The 27995-nt window shown below is 40.9% G+C and overlaps 1 protein-coding gene across 1 annotated transcript; it reads left to right on the forward strand.

Annotated features, from left to right (window-relative positions):
- Window positions 1-5799: 5799 nt before the first annotated feature.
- On the forward strand, window positions 5800-27192 carry Pank3 (pantothenate kinase 3). Its single transcript, XM_032911653.1, has 7 exons — window positions 5800-6315; window positions 12965-13317; window positions 14865-15118; window positions 17177-17353; window positions 20737-20860; window positions 22617-22742; window positions 24254-27192. Exons 2-7 carry the CDS (start codon window positions 13228-13230, stop codon window positions 24302-24304), a joined length of 822 nt encoding a protein of 273 aa, XP_032767544.1. The 5' UTR covers window positions 5800-6315; window positions 12965-13227; the 3' UTR covers window positions 24305-27192.
- The last annotated feature ends 803 nt before the right edge of the window (window positions 27193-27995 follow it).

Here is a 27995-nt window from a genome sequence, read left to right on the forward strand (position 1 = left end):
TTTTGTATGTGTTTGTGTGTGTTCTGGATATGGTGTGTGTGTGTAGTGTGTGTGTGTGTGTGTGTGTGTGCTGTGTGTATGCGTGTGTTATATATGTATGTTGTGTATGTGTGTTGTGTGTGTGTTGTGTTTGTGTGTGTGTTCTGGATATGGGGTGTGTGTGTGTGGTATATGTGTGTGTGTTGTGTGTTGTGTGTGTATGCTGTGTGTATGCATGTGTTGTATATATGTATGTTGTGTATGTGTGTGTTTTTTGTATGTGTTTTGTGTGTGTGTTCTGGATATGGTGTGTGTGTGTGGTATATGTGTGTGTGTGTTGTGTGTTGTGTGTGTATGCTGTGTGTATGTGTGTGTTGTATATATGTATATTATGTATGTGTGTTGTGTGTGTGTTTTGTATGTGTTTGTGTGTGTGTTCTGGATATGGTGTGTGTGTGTGTGTGTGTGTGTGTGTGTGTGTGTTCTGGATATGGTGTGTGTGTGTGTGTGTATGTGTGTGTATGTGTGCATGTACAACTTCATAGTCATCAATAAGTTCACTCCTCTGCCTGTCTCTGTGGATATCCACTCAGCAGAAGCAAAATGAGGATGTGTCAGACGTCCTCTTTCCCTTTGCAAGATGGGCTAGATTTATGTTTCCTAGACAAGAAATACTGGACAGGAAAACAATCTCTTGGTCCATTTAGGTGCTCTTCCCATCTCCCACACTCAATCTGCTGGGAATAGTTTCAAGGCCATGCTAGAAAAGAGAACATACAATTAATCAGGCACCGCTGTGGGGAGGGATTTGGGCAGGGCGCCAATGAGGGCTAGAGAAGGACAGAGAAACCACAGCCAGGATGCCATGTCAGTTCCAATTGCACTAGTGAGGTTTTCTTTTGTTTTTGAGATTATAATACAATTACATCATTTCCCCCTTCTCTTTCCTCTCTCTGAACTCTCCTATATACCCCTCCCTGCCCTCTTCCAAATTCATGGCCTCTTTTTTCATGAACTGTTACATGGATACATGTGTGTACATATTTGTTCCTAGTAAAACCTGCTCAGTCTGTGTAATGTCACTTGTCTGTATGTTTTCGGGGCTGACCATTTGGTATTAGAGAACCGATTGGCTTGCTTTCCCTAGGGAAGACTATTTCTCCTTCTCTCTGCATTCCTTAGTTGCAATTCTTTGTAGAAGTTTGAGACCTTGTGATCTTTTCCTTGTATCCAGTTTGACATGTCTATTGTCCTTGTTCAGGTCACGTTAAGGAGTCATATTGGTGAGATTTTTATGGGTGTAGCTATTGACAGTCCTAGGAGCACTAGTAAAACCTTTTTTTTTTTTTTTTTTTTTTTTCAGTTTTGATTTGGGTTTTCAAGGCAGGTTTCTCTGTGGAGCCCTGACTGTCCAGGAACTGGCAGACCAGGTCGGCCTGGAATGCACAGAAATCCACCTGCCTCTATCTCCCCAGTGCTGGATTCAAAGATGTGTGCCACTACCACCAGGCTGCACTAGTGAAATTTAAAGAAAACCCTGACTGAATACTTCTCTGGCTGATTCTGAAAAAGCAAACATGCAGTCAGAGTATGGAAGTGCACACCATTAATCCCAGCACTCAGGAGGTTCGGTCAGGCAGATCTCTGGGAGTTCCAGGCCAACCCGATCTACACAGTGAGCTCCTGACAGGCCAAGGCTGTGTAGTAAGGCTGTCTCAAAAGCCAACAAAATAAGAACAAAAGCAGATCCTAGGGAACCTTAAGTATCAGAAAAGAAACCTGGAGCCGAGTGGTGGTGCACGCCTTTAACTCCAGCACTTAGGGGGCAGCAGCTGGTGGATCTCTGGGTTCAAGGCCAACCTAGACTATAGAATGAGTTCCAGGACAGCCAGGGCATCCCAGAGCAACCCTGTCTCTCAAAGCCAAAGCCAATCAACCAAATGAAACAACAGCATCATAAACACAACTGACCACTACCTACACAAGAGGCAGTGTGTCCAGTACGTAGTTTTATGTTCTCTCCTTTAATTCCATCTCAACCCCAGGAAATGTGAGCACAGTTCTTCTCAGTGAGGATCATATAGATGAAGTAATCTGCCCATGTTTATTACTATATAGCTTATGATATGACTGCTTCATGGTACGGGGAAGGTTCAATTGTAAACAGGAGAGAAAGAAGATCCAAGGGTAGCTGGAAGAGCCCAGAGCAGAGAAAGTAGTAGATTGGACCTGGCCTGCATGATCTGTGAGAGGGGGGAATAGCAGGGGCAGAGAATAGAGAAGGTATAGCGAGAATAACCAGAGCACGGGGACCCTGAGAGTAGCTCACATGTTATAAGAAGGGTGAGTAGTTGGGGGAGGGGAGAGCCCGAGGACGGTCCATGAGGGCATTGAAATGTGTAACAGGAACTTATAAGGACTGAGGAAGCCTGGCTTGACATTCTGATAGGTGCCGCAGGTATATATGTTAGAGAGCCATCTGTCCCTTTGGCCTAGGTGACAGAAATGACTCCTTTTGGTAGACAGAACCTGTCTCACAAGTTCCTGAGGAATGCTGGCTTCTATCTAACTGCCAGAAATCCCCCTTTAGTCCCCGTTGAGCTGCTTCTGGATATTTCAAAGTTTTGAAAACTGGAATCTCCTTTGGTCCTGACAATTATCAAGTGTCGGGAACATGATCTGAATTCCCAGTTAGAGCGTCTTCGCAGGTGTGCATGTGTGGTGGGTGACCACAGATGTCATCGGTCCTCTTGTCTCTCTCTTCCTGTGAGATAAGATCTGTCCTTGAACCTGGACTTAGGCTGAGGGCTAGTATCAGAAATACTCCTCCTGTCCATCCATCTTCCATTCCCGGAAGCTATTACCTATAAAGGGTTGCTAAGAAACCTAAAGGAAATCACAGGATCTTTGTAAATGTTGTTGGTTTGTTTAGTTTTTGTTTGAAATGGGGTTTCATAGTGTAGCCTAGGATGGTTAGACTCACACAGATCTACCAGCCTCTGCCTTTAGAGTTCTGGGATTAAAGAAAGACATGGGCTGCCATGCCCAATCCTCTACGGTGTTTCTGAGGCTGTGGAGAAGTTTTATTCTAGAAAATAACTTCTGAGTTCTTCTGGTCAGGGTATGGTAGACTTTTATCTATTCTGAGAAGTATGAACAAACATCAGAAAATAGATCCTAGATAGAGGAGAATCTAAGTAAAATCCAACTGACAGTCTTTTCCTTGGAATGTGCCTGTCCTTCATATTAACTTAAGGAGTGATGGTGGCTTGATTTCATCTCCTGGGTTATTACAGAGCCTGAGCAGACCTTTATAGGCCTTTGCATTTCAAACTTTGTACTTTTTATTTCTTCCAACAACGTAAATGACTAGAATAACTAACATTGGTGGTTTTCCCCAGGGGACATGACTCCTGGTGTTTCTTTTTTAAAAACTCCCGTGTATTTACTTACTTATTTTGAGTTTGTGTATGGGGTGTGCGGGGGTATGTTTGTGTCACAATGGGACTCGTCTTCTACCATGCGGGGCCCAGGAATGAAACTCAGTCCATCAGGCCTGACCTTTCTGCTACTTAGTCCTCTCATTGGTCCTCTCGAAGTTTCTTAATAATTTAACTTTATTTTTTTAAATTTAGGACAACAGAATCTATAGGCTAACCAAATGGCCCATTTTTGCTGGTTTCTATACAAGACTCTCAGTGTGGCTGGGCAATGGTAGTGCCTGCCTGCCTTTAATCCCAGTACTCAGGAGGCAGAGATAGGCAGACCTCTGTGAGTTCGAGGCTAGCCTGGTCTACAGAGTGAAATCTAGGGCAGCCAAGGTTACATGGAGAAATGCTGCATTGAGAAACAAACCAAAGAGTCCTAGTGTTACCGTCACATACATAGAAAGGCTTTCATATTGTTATGTGTTTCTTCACACAGGTCTCTCTACATAGCCCTGGCTGTCCTGGAACTCACTCTATAGATCAGATTGGCCTCACAGAGATCTGCCTGCCTCTTCCTCCCAAGTGCTGGGATCGAAGGCACGTGATCAAAAAAGCATTCAAAAAGCAAAGTCTTTTTAAGCCAAGGATTTCCAGGGCTAAGGGTAAGCAGTTGCTTTCCTGGCTTGGGGATATTCCCATCAGCTCTGGTTACCACACAAATTTGTTTCAAAGGACAATCCTGGGGTAAGACCAAAGGCAGAAAATAAGACAGGGTTTCTTTGTGTAACCTTGCTTGTCCTGGAACTCACAGAGATCTGCCTGTATCTGCCTCCCCAGAACTAGGATTAAAAGTGTGGGCCACCATTACACTGTTCCCTTATTTCAACCTTGCCTCCTCCCTTCACACAGAGTTCTCTTTGTAGCCCTGGGTATGCTGGGATTAAAGGCATGGACCACCACCATGTCTGGGTCTGTCTGTCTGTCTGTCTGTCTGTCTCTCTCTCTCTCTCTCTCTCTCTCTCTCACTGCCCTTTCTTTATCAACTGTTTCAACCTGTCTTGTGTTGCCTATATCAAAATACTTGAGGTGTGGTATGTTATAGGGGGGCACGAGGGGTTAGAATATGCTCTGGAGTCAGGGGCGGTCTGACGAATATTTCATGGTAGATGAAATCCACAGGAGAATGGCACGTGAGCTTGAAAGAAGTCAGAACACCAGAGCTAACTTCCCATTATATCCATCGGTACTCAGTAATCAAACCAGACCTGCCAGACCCAACTTATTCCCATAAGATCTAGAGAAAGGCATTGATCAACCTCGAGGTTGGTGTCACCATTACCCAGCCACTTCCCGAAGGCCCCACCTCCTCACACTAATCCATTGAGAAATGAAGGCTCAGTGTGAGTTTTGGCTTAGAACAATTATACCTGAACCAGAGTGATCAGCAAAGATAGGACAACAAAGCTCCACATTTAAAATGTTTCTTGGAACGCTAGCTTCCAGGGCCAACTCCCCGGGGAGTTAAACTATGTCCTCGCCAAACCCTATATAGTCAATCGATGAATTCTTTGCCACATGAGACATAAGAGTGGAGGAGAAGCCATGTCCTTGATACCTTCTCTTCCCTTTCTGATGGATGACCTCAAGTCACAAGAGTCTTAGAGAAAAGGTTGTCCTGGGTTTATTCTGAGAACTGGTGCATCTAATTCGCTTCTCTGAAAGTCACTTTCCTCTTTGCAATGAGGAGCTAGACCGGAGAGATCCTGTAAGGAACTTGTTTTCATATGTTTTCTTTATTTTTATGAGACAGGGTTTCTCTGCAGCTCTGGGTGTCCTGGAACGTGCTCTGTAGACCAGGCTAGCCTTGAATTTACAGAGATCAGCCTGCATCTGCCTCTGGGGTGCAGGGACTAAAGGCGTTGCACCACAATCATACAACTTTCAAGCGTTTCGACTGCCTCGTTCCTGCTGTATCTTCACAGTAAATAAAACTTGCATGTGGCTCCGAAGGCTACTAGATTACATTACATTAAACAATAATGATGTAGTAAATGTTACTATCATTAGTGACATTCCAACCCCAATATTCAAGTTGTTCCTTTAGTGAATGACTTAACTCATCAAACATACTCAGTGGACTGGACCCTTGAATTTTGACACAGCCATCACTGGAAAAACCGTCAAGAGAAAAACTGCTACTGTGTGACAGCCATGACAGTGCCCTCAGAGTTCATAACCCCTCTCTTTCAGCAGCGACCAGATCAGAACCCGGGAATTGCCAAGACCGCCCACGGCTTGCTACCATTGGCAGCCTCCTTGCTGGCGTGACTAAGGCCCCGCCTCCTCCCCTCTGGGACCACTCTGAGGCGATCTCCGGAAGCGGAGGGGGCCTAGAAATAGGGGTCGCGAGGCATCCTGGGCTTTGTAGTCCGCCTGCGCGTCTGCCGCTGGAGAGTGGAGCCTCACGCGGCGGAGAACTACAACTCCTAGCAGCCCCGCAGAGAGTGAGGCGAGGGGGCCTGGGTCACGTGGGCGCTGGGCCTGGGCGGGCTATTTCTCAGTGCGGCGGCGGCTGCGGCGGCGGCGGCGGCTCGGGGGACCGGGGCCTTTTGTTTGGAGCGGCTGCGGGGGGCCACGGAGCGGCGAGGCCCGCGGCCTTCCCCAGCTCGCTCGGTCCCGGCCGCCCCTTGCGGGGTTGCGGGGCCGCCCCGTGGGCCGCCCGTGGCCTCGGGCACCGCCGCCCCGCCCTAGGCCCGCCCCGCCCGGCCTGAGGGGAGGAACCGGCCGGGCCTCGCCGCGCGGCCCAGTCTGCTAGGGAGTCTTCACCTCTCTTCGCTGAGCTCTGCACCGGAGGCTACCCCTCGCGCCTTAGACCGACGCCATGAAGATCAAGGATGCCAAAAACCCTGTAAGAAGGGGACCGGGATCCGTGGGTTGGGAAGACCGCTGTAGGAGCCACTGGCGGAGCGGCCGGCTTTAGGCTTGCGACTGCTCGCGGGCGCCAGCCGTGGAGGGAAGGGAGGGATCGCTGCAGCCCCAGGTTGCAGGCGGCGGACTTCCCCACCCCCAAGCGTGCGGGTCGAGCTTCTGCCGTCCCCCTTCCCGCTGCTCTTCATTGCTCCTGGAGATCTAGGAGATACACGGGAGAATTTTGACTCGGGTTTTACCAAACGGGAGCTCAGCTACCAGTCCCCTCCTGAAAAGAGGTAGTCATGGCTGTCAGATAGGAGCTGGTACACACACACACCCCCGCCCATTTTTACTGGTTTCTGGGTTTCCTGCGTGTGTCCTTGAAGTCCAGGTGGGTTTCTGGGATTTGTCAGCGTTGCAGTTGGAGCTTTTTAACGTTTATGCATGCAGTCTGCTTATAGATAAGTTAATTGTCTTGGCAGTTTAGAAAATCAGCTGTCTTCGTGTTTTAGAAAGCAGGTTAACAAGGTTGAAACATCGTATTTCAGCCATTTCGAACACTTCGAACCACATTAATATTTAGGTGGTAAATACCTTGAGCTTTTTTCTGTGATAACTGTGCATGCATATACATGCAATGCTTCTAACTCTGCTCTAAAAGACACATCAAATTTCATAACTCTGTCTTTTAAATGCCTTTTATTCCTGCGGCTGGCTTATTTTTTGGCTTAGTCTTCGTGAATGTTGTTCTTTTATCTACAAACTAGGGATGTGGGGACCTGTGTTCCTGTCGTAGAGGTTTTACAGTTTCTAGTTTTATGCTGTCCTCCTAACTGCACCTACAGATCAGGTATGGGGGGCGGCGATGAGCACCTTCTCTGCAGGTGCAGCTTCCAAAGCAGTCTAGAAATATAAACTTACTTAAACGTGAGAGCTTTCAGTGTTTAAAGATGAGGAAAGAGAACTTCGCCTCAGTAACTTTTAGTGCCCTCCTTTTACTGGCTCAAAGTGCAGGGCTGTTTCTCTTCCACCTTCAGGGCACAGTCCTTGGGAAACAGTTTTTTTTGTTTGTTCTAATTTTAGATTATCTGCTTATAGAAAGCATTAATGATGCTTTCTATTTGTAAACAGGGTGTCTGCAGCCCTGGCTGTCCTGAACTCACTTTGTGGACCAGGCTAGCCTCCGACTCAGAGATCAGCCTGCCTCTGCCTGTCAAATGCCAAGATTAAAGGCACGTGCCACCATGATGATTTCTTAGTTTAAGTCTGAACCAGGGTATAGTGGTGCACAGCTTTAAAACCAACATTCAGGAAGCAGAGACTAGTGATCTTTTCAAATTCTGAGGCCAGCTAGAGTTATGTGGTAAGATCTTGTCTCAAGAAATAAAAAAAAAAAAAAAGTCTTTGAAACTTCCTAAGTTTACATTTTCTGGGATAAATTAATGCGCCTTTGGCTAACATGGTGGCTCACATTTGTCATCCCAGCTCCTGTATCTTCCTTCACTGAACTCATTTTCTCTGCTTGTTGTAGAATTTGCATTTGGTTGCTGAGCTTTGGTGGCTTGTGTCTTTAATACCAGGAGAGGCAGGCAGATGTGAGTTCAAGGCCAGCCTGGTCTTCAGAACTAGTTCCAGGACAGCCAGGGCTACACAAAAAGTCCTATCTCAAAAAACAAAAAAGAAAAGAAGAAGAAGAATCCCTTTTATTATTTAAGTTGAATTATGTGTTAATTCGTCTCCAGGAAAGAAGCATATGAGTCAGGCTCTTCTCTCCCTTGAGGAACTTGACCTCTCTTTGAGTTTTTGAGAATTTTATACATGTATGCATTGTATGTTGCTCAAGGCCCATCTCACCTTTTCCTACATGACTTTGTTTTTAATTTTATTTTTCTAAGACAAGGTGGGTTTTTTTGTTGTTGTTGTTTTGTTTTTTGTTTTTCGGAGCTGAGGACCGAACCCAGGGCCTTGCGCTTGCTAGGCAAGCGCTCTACCACTGAGCTAAATCTCCAACCCCCAAGACAAGGTTTCTTTACATATTCTAGGCTAGCCTTTGCCTCCCAAGTGCTTGGTTTAAAGATGTGTACCACCACAACTGGCCCCCATGATTGCTTAAACGTTAGGTTTTTAGGTTTTGCCTGTGCTGTGTAGCTGGGTTAATAAGGTGATGGTAAAAGGTGATGAATTTGTCTAAAGTGATAGAGGCTTGGAGTCAGTGCCAAGCAAGTTAGTAAGGTACTTGAAAATTTTGTTGAGCATAGCATTTATGTATCCTGTGCCTCTGTATAATTTGATTTATTAATATTAAGAATTACTACTTTCAGTAGATAGTAAAGTACATTAGGTGGTAACAGTTGCTAATATATCTGCCATTAGAAATGAGGAATTTACTTAAAACAAAAATACTCAAAATTTTCCCCAAGGAATCTTAACTCTGAAGATATGAAGATGTGCTATTTTCTTTGTTTCAGAAAGTCCAGCCCTTTATTTGTAGTGGTCAGTGAGGAGGGTGAAATTCTTTTATTCGTGAACTCCAAAAATTGGAATTTATCAATGTATTACACTGACCCATTTTAATGTCCTAGAAAATTCAGAAGTTGGTGATTTAGACCATTCACTTATAATTGAAAGTTTGTCTTCTGTGCTCCTGTTGCCTTCCTTGTACCCTTTGAATGTGATTTTTAAAATATTTATGTTTAGTTAATGTGTGTATGTAGGTTTATGTGGGTATGTGAGTGTTGGCATCTGGGGGCCAGAGCTGCAGACCAGCTCTTGAGCTGGGGTTGTTAATGCAGTTGTGAGCCACCTGAAGTGGGTGCTGGGAATCTGAACTCAGGTCCTTTAGAAAATCAAAGCCTGCTCTTAACAGCTGAGTTATCTCTCCAGACGCTGAATACTGGTTATTTCTTAACTTAAGGAGATGAATTCCAGAACACTGCTGAGTTGAAAAGACCTCTGCAAAAGTTAGGTGTTGAGCTGCAGCAAGAGTACAGTCTTGGCTGGAGAGATGGCTCAGCGGTTAAGAACACTGACTGGGGTTGGGGATTTAGCTCAGTGGTAGAGCGCTTGCCTAGCAAGCACAAGGCCCTGGGTTCGGTCCCCAGCTCCGAAAAAAAGAAAAAAGAAAAAAAAAAAAAAAACACTGACTGATCTTCCAGAGGTCCTGAGTTCAATTCCCAGCAACCACATGGTGGCTCACAACCATCTGTAATGGGATCGGATGCCCTCTTCTGGTGTGTCTGAAGTGTACTCATATACATAAAATAAATAAATAAATCTTAAAACAAAAAAAGAGTACAGTCTTTAGTACCCACATAGTGGAGAAAGAACTGACGAACTGACTCTTAGACCTTGTCCCTTGATTTCTACAGTCACATGTGGCAGGCATGCTGGGCACATGTACAGAAACACAGGTCAGTGTAACAGGGTAGATCCCCCTCCCAACCACCCCGGCTTTTAATTTGAGCTATTGGCAGAGTAAGTTCCTTGTAGTCAATTACTTTCCTGGTTTTAAAAAGAAAATCACTGTAAACAAATGGAAGCTTTCATATGCTGTAAGAAGCCTGCAGCTTTGTTTAGCAGTGCTGTTATGTAGTTCTGGCTGTCCTAGAACTTGCTATGCATGTAGACCAGGCTCTTTGTGTAAGTGTAAAAGTTTTCTTTTTTAGTTACGACATATTTGATCCTTTGGTATAAGCAACTTGTCCAAGGAATCTTTAAAAAGCTATAGAAGATTTTTTTTTTAAGTAAATTGTTTCAAAGTTGTTTTAAACTATATGTGTATGTAACTACTGAGCTGTCTCAAAAGCCCTGGTTTTACTTTTTTTTTTCCCTACCCATCCACCCACTCCCTCCTGGCCTCCCTGCCTTGGTTTCCCTATTTTAACAGTAGTTAAAACTCTAAAAGATTTAATCAGTAGTAACAGTTTCTTGTTCTTCATGCTTCAAATAAACTGTCTGGTGTTACAACAGAGGAAGGAGCAAATCATTTGCTACACAGAGAGGTTTGATGACCTTCCATACCTAGGTTCTTACCATCATAGCTCACATCGTGGAGTATACAGAATATGCATTTTGGAATTGGCTATTCATAACAATAAAAAATCTTGAACACTCAGTCACAGCTTTAGAAAAGTTGGTGACTTATTCTCTAGTATACTCAAATAAATTTCAAATATTGTTGCTTAATCAAGCTTCCATTGAAATTTAATTCATGGTTTTGTTTTAAGATTAAGAAATGTTAAATGGGGGCTGGAGAGATGGCTCAGCGGTTAAGAGCACCGACTGCTCTTCCCGAGGTCCTGAGTTCAATTCCCAGCAACCACATGGTGGCTCACAACCATCTGTAATGGGGTTGGGTGTGTCTGAAGACAGCTACAGTGTGCTTATATACATTAAGTAAATAAATAAATCTTAAAGAAATGTTAAATGCTAACTGGAAGTTTGCATTCAAGAATGTCAATACTCTGGTTTGACCCTCAGCGACATTGGTGTGTGTACTTTTTTAAAGATATATTTATTTTATTTATGAATACACTGTAGCTGTTTTCAGACACATCGGAAGAGGGTATCAGATCCCATTATAGTTGATTGTGAGCCACCATGTGGTTGCTGCGATTTGAACTCAGAACCTCTGGAAGAGCACTCAGTACTCTTAACCACTGAGAATCTCTCCAGCCTGGTATGTGTATTTTTACACCAGTGTGTTTGACATGAGCCTGAGGAAGTGTATAAAGGGTTGGGGATGAAACTCAGAGGCAGAGTGTTTGCCTACCATGCACTAAGGTCCTGGGCTTGCTTAATGATAAAAACCAAAGGTGACTGACTGGGGAAAGAGGATACAAGTACTGGCTTTTAGTGGATTTTGGTAAAATGACTTCTGTTCTTTCAAATTATGAAATCTAGAATCAAGCCTCACTTAAATAGAACTTCTTTTGGTTGGGCTAATACAAGAAAAATTTATTTTATCAATCACCACAAACGTGTCAAAAATAACAGTTTTTGAAAGATTTAGTTAGAACAATTCTGAGGGAAACAAGCTCCCTCAATAAGTGTCGTCGGCTCCCATTTGTAAAGCAGGATAGCTAGGTCTGTGGCTCACCTCCAATACCAACACTGTTCAAAGTCAGGTTTGCTGTGAGTTCAAAGCCAAAGCCAGCTGGGGCTATAAATACAGTTTATAAATAAACATATAATTCTAGGTCAATCTGAACTATAGCATGAGATCACGCTCAAAAAAAAAAAAAAAAAAAAAAAAAAAAAAAAGCAAGGGACAAAATTTTTAAGCCATGAAATGAAAAAAGGATTTGTTTAAACACTGAATATAAATGTCTCCTGTTGGTATTGCATTAGAAACATTCCTAGGGATGAGTCAGGGAAATGACCAGTAACATAGGAAACCTCCTCCTCCATTTAAGCCATTCATTAGCCATAAATTAATTTCTCAAGAAATTCTAGATTTTGTGACTTTAAACAGCACTTAGTGATACCACATTCTTTTTACCTAATTGAGCTGCATGAGTGCCTGCATGCATCATATACATGAATGTGCCCAGGGGTGCGGGAAGAGGGTGTCAGATCCCCTGGAGCTGGAGTTCTTGGCACTTGTGAGCCACCTGGTATGGGTACTAAGAAGTTAAGACATCTGGAAGAGCAGCAAACACTGCTACCAATTGCTGAGCCATCTCTCCAGCCTCCCAAATCTAACTCTTCAGGTAATACAGCCCAGCACCTCTGGAGTGGGGACCCAGAAATCTGTAACTTATAAGTGCCTAATATGAAATTTTGTCTGTGTTTGTCCTGTATCTTCCTAGTTGAGAAATCCTTCTGGTGTTGAGCCAAACTACACTTTATTATGCCTGAAATTATAGATTGAAGACTAAGTTTCTTATCCTAGCATGCAAGATCTTTGTGCTTGACTGTCTTCTCAGCTGAATCTTTCTCCTAGTGCCCTAATTGTATTAGAGCTCTTTGCTTTTGAGCAGGCTTAATTTTTGTTTTTAGCATTTTCCACATTCAAGGAGGCATCAGAATTTTTTTCAACCCAGAGCCATATATAGCACAGTTAGCTGAAGTTCTAACCCTGAATATTATTTATTCCCAGCCCAAATTTACTTATCCTTATACAGGCAGTTCAGTGGGGTTGATTATATGTGCCAAAAATACTTAATATACTGAATGAGCAAAGAAAGATTTCATTGCATTTTAAAAATTTATTTGTAGAGGGGCTGCAAGGGATCTGGATTCAATTCCCAGCACCCATGTGGCAGCTCACAGCTATGTCTTCCCACCCCCAAACCCCCAAAAAGTCCTACTGATAATTGATTGTTTAAATTCTTGTCCGTGGGGCAGTGGTGGTAGATCTCTTGGTTGAGGCTAGCCTGGTCTACAGAGTGAGTTCCTGGATCGCTGTCAGCTGAGTCCCATGATAAGAATTTAATGAATGAATGGGGTGCCTGTTAGATAAATAATTAAACTACAGTGTCTCAATATCATTTAAGTAGAAAGTATACAGATAAAACCGAAGGAAAAAGGTGAGTTATATGCAGAAGGCACAAGTTTCAAAGTAAATGAAGTTTGTGGCTAATTAACCACTCATTCTTGTTTTTCTACTATATATTTTTTTCTTCCTTTTTTCTTGTGATTCACAGCTTTCCCATGGTTTGGCATGGACATTGGAGGAACGCTAGTAAAGCTCTCATATTTTGAACCTATTGATATCACAGCAGAGGAAGAACAAGAGGAAGTTGAGAGCTTAAAAAGTATTCGGAAATATTTGACTTCTAATGTAGCATATGGATCTACTGGCATTCGGGATGTACATCTTGAACTGAAGGATTTAACACTTTTTGGATGAAGAGGAAACTTGCACTTTATCAGATTTCCAACCCAGGACCTGCCTACTTTTATCCAAATGGGGAGAGATAAAAATTTCTCAACCTTACAAACGGTGCTGAGTGCTACAGGAGGTGGTGCTTACAAGTTTGAGAAAGATTTTCGCACAGTAGGTGTCTATTACTTGAAAATCAAAAATTAATGTGAATATTCAATTTTAAATACAAGACTGGGCTTCTATCTAGGCCAGTGGTTCTTATCCTTCCTAATGCAGCAACCCTTTAATACAGTTCCTTGTGTTATGGTGACCCCAAACAGTTACTGTCATTGCTACTTTATAACTGTAATTGTGCTCCTGTTATGAGTCGTAAATAATATCTGTTTTCCTAATGGTCATAAGCAACCTCTATGACCCTGAAGGGCTTTGTGACCCACAGGTTGAGAACCGATGATCTAGAATGTTCCTTTTCCCGAGTTGAAGTGCATGACTAGATACTGACTTGGAACAGTGGGCTATCTACATTGGGTTTCAGTGTGTTGATGGAGTGTGGTACATGCAGTAGAGCTGTGCTACAGAGCTGTGCTGTGTAGACCCCTGTGAATCTGGCAGTCTTACTGTTAGTGTCTTAATTTTGTGTTTTGTTGTTTCTTCAAAAACAGGGGTTCTTTGTGTAGACTTGGCTGTCCTGAAAGTAGCTTTGTAGACAGGGCTGGTCAAGAACTCAGATCTGCCTTCCTCTGCCTCCTGACTAGTGGAATTAAAGGCATGTGCCACCTCATGTATGTGTACATACACACACGCACACACGCCTTTTTCTTTGGTTGGGTTTTTCATATTGGCTATCATTTCCTGAAATAGGTTAGGTTAGTATGCACCTCTTGTACTTGAGGTTGTAATGCATGTGACAAGAGAACTACTCGAGGGATGTTGTGTTTCTGTATTTGGGGTTTTATCACATGTAATTAAGTATTTTGGAATGCCATCTTAGCAGATTAATATATACATTGAAACTATGTAATAACTCATATTCGTATGTATTAGTAGTTAGAATTAATGTGTCAGAATAGTAAAAGATAATACAGAGATGATTTCTAAAACTTGCACAGTTGTCCTATGCATTGTAGATGTTTGCTATCCTGGGGCCCTGTCCACTACATATTTTAATTTGGTGGTAGTTTTATGTTCATGGGTGTTTTGCTTGCATGTCTAGTCACCACAATTGCCAGAAGAAGGTATCAGATTCCCTGGAACTGGAGTTGCCACGTGGGTGCTGGAATTGAACTCAGAACCTCTGGAAGAGCAGTTAGTGCTCTTAACCGATGAGCCATCTTCTCTGTCCCAAAATGTTACTTTGGTTTTGTTTTTTGTTTTTTGTTTTTGTTGTTGTTGTTGTTGTTTTTCGGAGCTGAGGACCAAACCTAGGACCTTGCACTTGCTAGGCAAGTGCTCTACCACTGAGCTAAATCCCCAACCCCCAAAATGTTACTTTGATACCTGCCTCCTTTTCATCCATGGCAGTCAAAACTACCTAGAGGTGGTCAGAACCAGTGGAGTCCATGAAACCCTGTAGATTTTGACCCTAAGCAAAATGAAACCTGCAGTTAGCACCTTAAATAATACCCAAGTTTTATAAAATCCCTGGAAACTATATAATATAATTAAACCAAATACATTTGATACTTTTTAAATTCTGTTTTTGCTTTTTTTTCTTTCAGATTGGAAACCTCCACCTGCACAAACTGGATGAACTTGACTGCCTTGTAAAGGGCTTGCTGTACATAGATTCTGTCAGTTTCAATGGGCAAGCAGAATGCTATTATTTTGCTAATGCCTCAGAACCTGAGCGATGCCAAAAGATGCCTTTTAACCTGGATGATCCTTATCCACTGCTGGTGGTGAATATTGGCTCAGGAGTCAGTATTTTAGCAGTCCATTCCAAAGACAACTATAAAAGAGTGACTGGGACAAGGTAGTCATTTCTTTGGTTTGATTATATCATTCATCATGTTTTATGCATTAAAGTTGTGGGTGAGTTTTGTTTTATTTGTTTGATGCTGGAGATCAAACAGGCTCTTACACTGTTGCACACCATCTGTATTTTGCTCTATTGCTATACAGTTGTACCAGAAAAAAGTACACATTTGTGCAACAGCAAAATCTATAGGGGACTGGCGAGATGGCTCAGCAATGAGGAGTACTTGCTAATCCTGCAAAAACCCAGGTTTAGTTTCAGTATCCACATGGCAGCTCACAGCCATCCTTAACTCCACTTCCAGGGGTTCTATTCTGGCCTCTTCTAGCACTAGCCCCACACACATGGTGTTAGAACATGCATGCAAACAAAACATTCAAACACACAAAGGTAATGTCTGTAAAAGAATATAGATGTGTAATTAAAGTGTTGCAGATCTCTTTTTGTAAGGTTTTTACGTAATGATTTAAAACTAAAGTCCCTTAGTGTTTATTTCTGGTCAGCATCAGTTGGCAATAGAATTTCTATAATGATTTAATTTTTGTATAGAATAATTTCACTGTTTTCTCCTAAATTTAACAGAGTTGCTAACAGTGGCAGTTAGAATTCTGTTGACTTCAGAAGCACAGTATATTTTCTTTCATTTCTGCATTTTTCTTTTTTAATAGATGTATTTAAGCATTAAGTTTGCTGAATACTATATAGATTTTCATTTAAAGTACAATATCAGATGGGGTAGTAGTTAATTCTTTTGCCTGCATTTTTTTATTTATATATATGAGTGTATGTGAATTTATGCCACATATGTGTGGGTCCACAGAGGCCAAGAATGTCAGATGCGCTGGAACTGGGGTACAACTGGTTGTAAGCCTGATGGAGCTGCTGGGAACTTAATCCAGGCCTTCTGCAAGAGCAGCCAGTGCTCTTAACCTTTGAGCCACCTCTCTAGGATGAATTTAATGTGTACTCCTTATAGAATGTAAACATCCTCAAAAAGACCATAACTTTCTTTGTTATAACCTGAAAGATGAGTGTTAAAGGTTTTACAGTTCTTTTTTTTTTTTTTTTTGGTTCTTTTTTTCCGAGCTGGGAACTGAACCCAGGGCCTTGCGCTTCCTAGGCAAGCACTCTACCACTGAGCTAAATCCCCAACCCAGGTTTTACAGTTCTTAATTCTCCATATTTCATCAACTTTTAAGGATTGGTAAGGGAAACAGAATCTAAATAATTTATATGGGCTTATGGGGCGATTAATTTTTAAAGTGATAACTCCTGTTGAAATATTTAAACAATTAGTACTCTAATAGTGATTAATATCTAAAAATCCATTTTTGTGTACCAAATAATAATACACACATACCATGTTTTGGTTAACTGAAAAATAGAAATGTAGGTGAAGCTAGCAAGCAAAAGTTTTGAATTTATAGACTAGAGAGCCACACAGTTACATTTTACGAACATATCCAAGAGGATATGAGAATAGCGCTGTTGGTCTTTAAGGTGATGATCAGCTGGATATATACACTTCTCTGGGTATTTGTCTGATTCATTTTAGATCTTCCTCTATCATAATGGAATTGATTTTAGCCTAATAGGACAACTAAATAACCTTTTCGTGAAGTCACTTATTGGGGATGTAAACCACAGATTTCTTGTGTGATATTTTTTAGCACACAGATACTCTTGAGTCTTTCTGTGTTGCATAGGCTGATCCAGAACTCAAGGTCTTGTCTCAACTTCTCTAGTGCTGACATTGTGGCACACAGTCTCATCAGTCTACTGTTAGTATTTCTTTCAATACATATAAGGAGAATATTTTTAGCAATTACATGGTATAAGTTATTAGATGCCGGGTGGGGTTTTTCTCCCTAGCAGATTTAGCCTTTTATATGACAGGTTTGATTTTACTAAGTAGTGTTCTTGGTTTTTGTCATGTTGTTTAGAACTTACCATGTTTTTCCTGTTTATTTAGTAAATGAATGTATGTCTTTTTACTGTGGGGAAGAGATAACACGTAAATGCAACTTATCAAGTATACTTTATTTTCCTTTTTAGCCTTGGAGGGGGCACCTTTCTTGGTTTATGCAGTTTATTGACTGGCTGTGAGAGCTTTGAAGAGGCTCTGGAGATGGCATCCAAAGGTGACAGCACCCAAGCTGATAGACTGGTCCGAGATATTTACGGAGGAGACTATGAGAGATTTGGTCTGCCGGGCTGGGCTGTGGCATCTAGGTAAGTTATATTGTTAGTCAAGTTGTCTGTTTACTTTTTGGAAAATAATATGCTATGGGGTTTAAGGATGATTTCCTTTTCTCTGTTTAGAGTTGACGTTTTAAACATTGAAGTTTAAAAATAAGATATTCAAGCTGAGAGTAGTGATGATGCACACCATTAATCCCAGCACTTGGGTGGTAGAGGCAGGCTGATCTCTTGAGTTTAAAGCCAGCCTGATATACAGAGCAAGTTACAGGACAGTCGGCAAACACAAAAATTCATTAAGAAGTTTATCCTGTTTGCACCCTATGAGAAGCTGCCTTGCGCTGGTCATGTTTCTTAGTGGAGGACAAGGCCAGGTTTGATTCCCTGCACTGCAGAACAGAAAGAAACTTCTCACTCAGCTGGGCATTTCTCACACACACAACACACACACACACACATATGTTATCAAACACACACATGTTATCACACACACACAACACACACACAAATGTTATCACACACACAACACACACATGTTATCACTCACACACAACACACACATGTTATCACTCACACACAACACACACATGTTATCACACACACAACACACACATGTTATCAAACACACACATGTTATCACACACACAACACACACACATGTTATCACACACACAACTTCAGTCTCATCAAGGAAGCAGAGACAGGTGGAGCTCTGTGATCTTCTGTTGTTGTTTTGTTTCTAAAACAGCAGGGTTTTCTCTCTGTAACAGACCTGGCTATCCTGGAACTTGCTTCCCATACCAGGCTCAGACTCCGATCCACCTGCCTCTACTTCCTGAGTGCTGGGATTAAAGGTGTGTGTCACCATGCTCAGTGAGCTCTGACTTTTGAGGCTAACCAGATCTACCGAAGGAGTTTCCAGCCTGTCAGGCCCACACAGTATGACCTTGTCTTAAAACACAAAAACAGGAAAACAGAAATTTCTTGTAATAGTTTGAAAACATCCATCTCCTGTTGCTACATACAAATAAAAATCATATTCTATAATCTGCATATCCAAAACTTGTGCCACTACATGGCATATATGACTCTAAAATAGTCCTATATCCTAGAAAGAAGTCTTTCCATGTTGTAGCTTTAGTCTCTCTTTGTCCTTGTTGTAGTCCTATCTGACGCTTACATCCCCAAAGATAAAGTACAGATGCTTTTTTATACTATTGTTAAGCATATCCTCCACGTGATTTTCACCAAGCCCACCAGGTGAAAGGACTTCCATACAGCGTATGAGTATGCTATGAAACTTTTTGAGGTTTTGCTAATCTGATGAAGAAGCAACATCTTAGTGTAATCTTCATTTGCATTTCTTTACCAACAATAGGCTAAGAACCTTACATGATGCTTTTAGTGATTGTTGATGGTTTTTCTGTTGTTAAACAGTTGAATTTATCAGTCTTTTCCTTTATGGCTTCTGGATATTGATTCATAGTAAGTAACATTCCAAATATATAAAGGAATTAACCTGTATTTTCTTCTGGCACTTTATACTTTCTTATAGTTTTGTGTGATAAGATTGATCCACTTTTCGTTCTTCAGTTTTTTCACAAGGATCTAACATTTACTATTTTTCCACTGATTTTGATAGTTTCATCATTCATTAGTTTTGTTTTTTGTTTTGTTTTTTACTCTGAATATATCATTGCTAACCTCTGTTAAAGTTATAAAAGCATAAAAGTATGTTCTCCTTACTTTTTGTGATTTCATTAAGTTTCTTTGTTAACCTAGGGATGACACTCTTGGGTCAGTAAGATGGCTCGGTAGGTAGAGGCGCTCACTGCCACACTGGCCTACCTTATGTTGACCCCCAGAACCTACATGGTGAAGGGAGAGAACTGAGTCCTCAAGTTGTCTCCTGACCTCTGGATGTATGTGCACACAGGCAGGGAGAGGATTAATAAATATTTGAAAAATGTGATATCTTTTATGTTATTTCAGTTATAGAACTTAACCTGTTTAAGAAACTTTTTTGCCTTTCAGACATTTAAAAAGTTGTCTGTAAATTTTTTAATTTAAATTTCTTCCTAATCAAATTTTATTGGCATTTTTTATACATATTAATAGGTTTCATTGTGACACTTCATTTGTAATATAATTTCTTTTTCTCTAGTGCATTTCCATTGTCCTCCTGTGCCCCTCCCATTCTTGTTATCTCTTCTGACTGGCTAGTCTGGAGGCGCTGTCTATCTGGCTTGTTTGGGTGCTTTGTTTCATTTCAGGACCTAATGAGTTTGGTTGGTGTTGCTCATAGGTGCATTGGCTTTGCCACTGACGAGAATGTGTGTCATTCTCCTTCCCCATCAACTTTTGGATCCCCATGGAGGGTGGAACTTCATGAGTCCCTCCCTATGTTCCTAAATATTTTTGTTTGTATATGATCTCTGTTATGTTGTGTTTGGCTGTTGCTTGTCAGGACACCCAGTGCCCTCTAGTAGTGAGGACTTCGCTCCCTCCCTCCCTCCACCCTCTGTATTCCGAGACCCTTTGCTCTTTACATTTGATGTTACTTTTGATCTCATACATGTTTCATTATTTTTATGTGACATTAACCTTGGTTTCTTCTGTCTAGAATGTTCCTTTCTTTTTTAAAACTAGTTAAACTTCTTTTTACTGTGGAAAACGTTCTCAACTTTTTCTTCTAACTACAAAAAATAGGATATTTTTTTCTTTCTGGCTCTCTGGTTTTTGTTTTGTCTTGTTCCAGTTAGTCTCTGTTGCTCTCTGTGTGGCCTGCATTGTCCATAGGACAGCCTCTAACAAGGTGTGTACAACAAGCACTTGAAATATAGTTAATGTGTGCTACATGGCCGACTGGCTACACTTAGATGAACAGTTCTGGTTAATTTTGCCTTTATTTTTATCTTTTAAAAATAAGGTTAATAAATAGTGTATTATGTGACACATTTCTATTGGACAGTGCCACCCTAGACAGTATACTGCTTGAGGAACCTTTGTGTCTGTAGCATACATAATACTCGGTATGTCGTAGATGCTTGTTGAGATAACGTCATCTTTAACAATATTTTGACTTTAAAAACAAATCACTGCACTTTTGGGGCTTTCTAAAATAGTTTCCGTTTTTTGTATGTTAATAAGGTTTTTTAAATGTAGATAAAATAAATCTGCTTACTAGTAGCAAAGAAGTGTGCTTTTTTTAAAAAAAGAAAAGTTTAACTTTTAATTCTTTTAACAGTGCTGCTTGTTCCTTATAGATTTTTGTTTTGAGTTGATCACTCCCATGTGCTCATGCTCTTTGGCCTAATTTTGTAGAGCTATTATAGATATGTAAGGTAATGCGAATTGCTAATTATTACCAGTTACCAGTAGATTTAACTCGTTTCCCTCTCTCTCTCTCTTTGCAGTTTTGGTAATATGATTTATAAGGAAAAACGAGAAACTGTTAGTAAAGAGGATCTGGCAAGAGCTACTTTAGTGACTATCACCAATAACATTGGATCCGTGGCTCGAATGTGTGCTGTTAATGAGGTAAGACATAGAAGAACCTTTTTTAATTTTACAAAAAAGCTGGGGCCAGCACTTTAACTAATGCCTTTAATGCCAGCACTCAAGAGGGAGATTTCTGTGAGTTTTAAGGCTAACCTGATCTACATACATAGCAAGTTCTGGAGCATTTAGGGTTATATAGAGAGACCCTGTCTTTTGGTTTTTTTTAAATTGAAGATGACAAAAGTAATTTTAAAAGGGGATTCCTGTGCAGCTGACAGACCTTTATTTTCCAATGAGCCTCTCAGATTGAGATCCATTTTATTACATTCCTAAGCAGATAAAATGGATACCTTTTACTCAGTTACTCTATTAGATCTTTTTCATGACAAATACAGCACTTGGGAGGCAGAGGCAGAGGCAGAGGCAGACTGATCTAAGTTTACAGAGAGTTCCAGGCCCCCAGGGCTATACAGCCTTTGCTTCAAAAAAAGAAATATGAGAAATAGAAAAAGGCAGTGCTCTTGGTGGTCAGTCTCCAGCCCTGCAAAAAAAAAAAAAAAAAAAAACAACAACCTGGGGCCAGGCATAAGACAAATAAGTATTTACTCTCAAAATGTCTTTAGAAATGAATGCACAGTCTAGATCTAAATGGGGTAAGAGCGTTTTGAGATAACTGTTGGAAAGGGCACTGTGGACTCTGTTTATAATTAAATAATGGAGTATTCACTTAGTGAGATGCGTGGACGTTTTCTTACTGCCCTCGGCTTCTTTACAGTGCTGCCTTGTTGCATATGGATCAAGCAGCATTGTACAGGGCTATGAAGGCATTGAGACTTGTTCTTCATGCTGTTTGAGTGATGTGTGCCTAAGAAAAGTATGGAGGGCTGGGGACATGGCTCAGTGGCTGTTGTGTAGGCATGAGGACCTGAACTTGAATCCCTAGCACCCATGTCAGAAGCTGGATGTGGCTTTGCACCTATAACCCCAGTAGGTGTGGATGGGGAGACAGGAGGACCCTTGGGGCCTGCTATCAGTCGTGAATACTCACAAACTCCAAGTCAGCTCTCCAGCCTGAACAATTATTTTTTATTTTATGAGTATGGTTACTTTTCTTGCATGTATATCTATACACCATATATATGCAGTGTCCGTGGGAGACAGAAAGGGACATTGGATTTGCTGGTATTAGTTACAGATGATTGTGATAGCAAGGTGGTGCTAGGAAAATAGAACCCTGGTCCTCTAGACAATTGGCTCCTGCTCCTAACCACTGGGTCATCTCTCCTGCTGCTCCCAAACCATTTTAGTTACTTTATGCCTTCTGTCCCTCTGGCCTGACATCTGTCTTAGCTTTGATGTTGTTTACCTTTCATGCTCCCTTGCCCCAATCATTTCTACTGTCTAACTATGTAGGGACCAGGTTGCATGTCATGGTGCGTGTTTATAACATAAGTAGATCCGATGTAAGGTTGCAGTAAGACTAAAAAGGAAAGAACAAGCAGTTGCCACACCTTCCACGCATGTGCACAGCCTCCCTGACTCACATACTCTGGCTCTTGGTGTAGTTGGTTGTAGTCCAAGAATGGGCAGTGACAAGACATCAAGCGTCCAGTGTCCATACTTGGCATCAGAGGTCACTCTTCTGCTGCTGTACAGGGGTCTTGGTAAATTGTCTAATTCCTGAGTAATCGGGATTCCAGAACTCCATACAGAAATTAGCAGATACTGATGAGTGACACCCACATTCTTACATAAGTATTTTAATGCCCTTAAAAGCCACTTTCTTTTCTTTCAGAAAATAAATCGAGTTGTCTTCGTTGGAAACTTTTTACGTGTCAATACTCTCTCTATGAAACTTCTGGCATATGCTTTGGATTACTGGTCAAAGGGTCAATTGAAAGCGTTGTTTCTAGAACATGAGGTATGAAAACACTTTCTGTGGGTTACTTCTTAACTGTATTTTTGTATGAAATTGTTCCATATTTCTGTATATCTTGTGTTTATATATGTAAAAATGTAATAATTTTTATGTGTATATATGTGGAGATCTGGGCGTACAAAGATATGTCACCACACTTGGCCTTTTTAATATATTTGTTTTAGGAATCAAACCTAGTTCCTTATGCTTACGGATTGAGCCGTTTTCCTAGGCCTGGGTCCTAAGTCCTGTGTTTTGAAAGGTCACACTACACACCTGGGCTCAGACTGTGTGAATTTGAGGCCCTCATAAATGATGAAAGTACAGGTGTGTGCCGTAAATTCTTGACCTAAGTGAACCGATTCTTCTTGTTTCAGTTTGGCAGGCAATTAGCTACCGCATAGGCAGCTCACACATGAGAATTTCATTGCTTTTCTGACCAAGTGAACAACAGGAAGGTTTTGTTTCTCAGATGCATATGACAACTTAACTATTGTACCTCTGCTGTCCACCCTGAGAAATAACTGTGTAAACTCTTGAAATCTCTAAGATTGCTTTTCCTTGTTGTTTGGGCTCCCCCTAAATCCTAAAACTCAGGAAGCAGGGACAAGATGTTTGCCAGCTGCTCTAGATAATTCCAGGCTAGCCAGGGTTTCACGTCAAGAACCTGTGTCCAAAACAAAACCAGCCCCAAACAACCCACCTCCCATGTTTGTTTGCTATGCACAATATCCGGTTAAACTCTAATCTGTGCAGTTAATCAGTCTGACATTTGAATTAGGAACATTCCAAGTATTGCTACAATATGCTTCCATATCTCACTGTCTATTCTCTTTACAAATCAGAATGGAATGTTCTCTCACTCTTCTTCAAAGGCAGACATTAAGAGTGCCAGAGCTATGAGGAGTATTTTGTTTCTTGACTAAAGGGAGGGAGGGTTACAGGCTTGCTATAATGTTACAGATTTATTTATGTATGTGGATACTTTGCATTTAGTCAAGTCTGTAGTAATGATATCATTTTGATCTCTGATTTTATTAATTGATACCTTTATCAGATTGGCTAAAGTCTGTTAATCATACTAACTTTGCAAAGAATCAGATCTTTGATTTTGGGTATTGTCCTTTTAACCTCAATTTCATTTGTTTCTTCCCTGAACTTCATAATTTCTAACTGTCTGCTGTGCTCAGAATCTAACTGTCTGCTGTGTTCAGAATCGGTTCTTTGTTTTTCAAGAGCCTTGGTGTGCATTTGCTGTCTGTTAGATTTGGGTTGGTGGGTGGGTGGGTGGGTGGGTTGGTTGGTTTTGAGACAAGAGTTTCACTGTTGTAGCCTTGGCTGTCCTGGTGCTGGCCTTGACTCACAGAGCTCCACCTGTCTCTCCCTCCTGAGCACTGGGATTTTGGCTGTTGTGTTTGAGACTAACCCTTTCATAGATTAGTGTGAAGGCTGTCTAAATGTGTTCTTACAACTTAATTTCAAAACGACATTGTCTTAAACTGTTAATCATGCAGGGATACTTTGGAGCTGTCGGTGCACTTCTTGGACTGCCAAATTTCAGCTGAAACATCAGAGAACTTCACTAAGAAATGTCATCCAGGAGGAACTGATCCAGAAACTGCATTCACTATTTGTCATTGGGAACCAAAGTATAAAAGCACCGCTATTTGTGTTCATTTTAAGTGTCAGAGCAGAAAGCTCATGAGCTTTGCCGCATGGAAAGACCTATAACGGGAAGTGTCCCTCATTGATGTCCCCTTGTATGTGTAGGTAGCCAGTGTTCCATCTTAAATGCAATACAGCCTCTCGATTGTTGAGCTTCTCTCCATGATTTTCTATTTATTTGATGCAGCCAACATTGTAGTACTGTGTGCTCAGACACAAATCTTAAAATCTCAGAAATGTTTGTTTATGCAAAATAATCAATTCTAAATATTTGTTTGAGTCTGTTTTATGTATGCTTGGTTACTAATGAGCAGGAAGGAACACTCTCATGATTTATTGTACTGGCAATCAAAGATCATTTCTGTGACTTAGAAATGTTAAGGCAATATTAAGTATTAACTGTGGTAGTTTTATAACATATCCTCAGAAAAGCATGTCAATATGACCTCTGCTCGTAAGTACAGTTTTCTCTCAGATGATGAGTTGAATACTGTGCTTAAACATGAACCTGAATTTTTCTATTGAATCCCTAAAGTTTTTGCACATATTTGGTGGCGCTACAGTTTCTTTGTCTCATGCATTAATCAGTATATGTGTTAAAATGTTTACTGTTTTTAAAATTGAGGGCATAATCACATACTTTGGAGTTTATCAAATTAATTAAGTCCTTGGACTGTTCAAATGGAATGTGGTTAGAGTGAGTGGCATTCTGTGCTCTTTCTCTACCATGTATATCTCAGGCCCAAACGTGCATTTCTTTCTTCTTCTCGTTAGATCCGAACTATGGAAGCTGATTTTTATCCTACCATAAGCAGTAGTAGCAATGAACAGAATCAGATGCTGTCTAAAAGAAGGTTTTGAAATTACGTGACTCTGGGGCAGTGCTACTGAATTACAAATGGATCAATGTTTATGGGTTTTGGTCATAAAAGCATTACAGATGCAGAATTTGTCTTTCTGCTTTGAATTTATTCTTAGGTTTGAATTCCTGTTTTTTATGTTAAAATCTCTCAGATTTTACATAGACAGTAACATTTTGGATGCCATTAGTTCTAGAAAGTTGAGTCTATAAGGAAAATGGATCTGTATTAATTTCCAATATTTCTGGAAATAGCCTTAAAGAGGTTAGAGATTGTTTACATTTCAAAGAATATTTCAGTGTAGTTTCTGAAACCCCAGTGTTGACAGTTTCCAGCAAACTGTCAAGAGACGCTTGGTAAAGACGGGTCTCTGGAGCCAGGGGTTGTGGTTATGCTTTAATCTTTGTACTCGGCAGACAGAGGCAGGCAAATCTCTTGAGTTAAAGGCCAGTCTGGGCCACAGAGTGAGTTCCAGGACATCCAGGGCCACATAGGGAAACCCTGTTTCCAGGGGAAAAAAGACAGGTCTCTGTGTAGTTTATGTGCAAGTATTTAAGATTCCGTTTTCTTTACCTAAAAATACAAACATACAAATAGTATCTGGGGAGGGAATCCCATGACAGTAGTGTTTGCCCAGTAGACTGCTAGGAACCTTGCAGTCAGTCCATTCAGTAAACATTTTAGGTCTACGGTGATGTCAGCCAGTATTTGCGTGCAGATCGGTGGCCACTAGTTCCAGGTGGAATGCCACTGCTTCCTTGTTTTAAAGGTTTTTGACTTGAGTGTGAAGTTAGAATAATTGAGTGATAGAAACTGTAGGTCAGCAACTGTAGGTTTAGGGTTGTCTTTAAGGATTGAATAGTACTCACGTTAATAATGATCACTTTGCTTTGGTTTATATAGAACTAACATTTTGCCATTTGGAACTGAAATTAACTACTAAGATCCATGTAAAGTGAGCCAACTAGGTCATACATTTACCTTTCTTCAAGTGTAATCTGTAATTACTGAACTTAATAAGAACACAGAATCATAACTGATAAAGGCTGACAAGATTCTGATCTAGTCTATATTGCTCTTGAGAAATTCCCAGTATGCATGCTGTCATAAGTAGAGGTTGCTTCTAGTATCAATCAAACTAATTAAAGGTCTGTGTTCTTAAACAGTGCCATTTAATAGATAAAGTGTAAACTATAATTTTATATTTTCTAGTAAACGCATTAAAAGCTATAAGAAGAAATAGGTGAAGGTCATTTTAGTACTTTTAATTTACCAGTATATCTAATGTGTTATTTCAGTGTGAAATTGGCACAAAAAATTAAATGGGAGATGTGTTTTGCCCTCTTTTATGTTGTTTATTTTATTACTCAGTTGATATGTATTTTATACTTAATAACACATTTCAGTTTTGGACTGACCACCTTTCAGCTTTCACAGACACATGTACAGTTTTTCTAAAGCTACTTTGTTTTGTTTTTGCCTGAGCCAGCCTCAAGTGCATAGCACTGGGTGGCCAGTACCTGGCCATGTGACCAGCCAAGCCCTGAGCTCAAAAAACATCTACCTGCCCCTGCCCCTGCCCCTGCCCCTGCATGCGGAGATTAAAGGTCTGCTAGAAGTACTTGCAAGAGAGCACTATTGTGTGTCCGTGAACATGGGCCAAAGAATGAGGTGGGGAAAGAATGATAACTTTTTTAAAAATAAAGACAAGACCATTATTTGGGCCAGTTTATGTTACTGACTATTCCAAAAATAGTGTATATTGTCATCATGCCATCTCTTGTGCAGTGTATGGGATACTTCTAATAAATGATACTGATAAAACGACCGGTGACGCATCCTAGTAGTTAGCAATTTCCACACTACTGTATTTCCTTCATGGAAGCAAAATTAGTTCCAGGGACTTAAAGTTTCTGAGTTTTGTGCAGTTAATTTTGAAAAAACCAAGAGACACTTTTTATCTCACTGTACATACAAAGAGTCTTTATAGAAATTTCAAATGCTAAGAGCATCGTCAGCCATGGTTTTGGTGGTAAAACACGCACACAAATCTAAAACACCACCTCTCCCCAAAAAGGTTGCCTTTTAACTAGACCTCTCCAGGCATCTGTATATACACTGGCCACAGCATGCCTTCCTCAGCTACTCTGAGTAGGTGGGGCTGTAGAGGATTTCTCTTTTGGTTAAAGTCATTGCCAAGGCTAGGCCAGTAATACACATGATAATTGAAAGCCAGCCTCCTGAAGGGATCCTCGTTATTTGCAAATCCTGGACTCTTTGGAAGCTCTAAGTGGATGGTGCCCTCAAATGCATGTGCTCCCTGCTTGTTAGGTGCCCATTCCTAAGGACAGTGCTGCTTTGTGGGTTACATTCTTTTTTTTTTTTTGGTTATTTTTTTTCGGAGCTAGGGATGGAACCCAGGGCTAAATCCCCAACCCCCTTGTGGGTTACATTCTTGAGGGAGAAAAGATCATCTGGCTACAGTTTCTAAATATCCTTTATAAAACTACTTTGTTAGAAACAAAGTTCTTATTTAATTTGTCTACTTTTGTTGAGCACTTTATCTTTGTTAGTGTTTTGCATTCTCAAATATAGTTCAGAAATTCTAGGCTATGTAAAGTGTTGATAAAGCATAATGAAAATTCGTGGACATGGAGTTCAACTGCAGTTCTGTGCTGGATGTAAACCAATAATGGAAATACTTTTTATCTGAGATGATTGCCTCTAAATG

This window comes from Rattus rattus, chromosome 9 (assembly GCF_011064425.1).
Source record: "Rattus rattus isolate New Zealand chromosome 9, Rrattus_CSIRO_v1, whole genome shotgun sequence".
Taxonomy (NCBI): domain Eukaryota; kingdom Metazoa; phylum Chordata; class Mammalia; order Rodentia; family Muridae; genus Rattus; species Rattus rattus.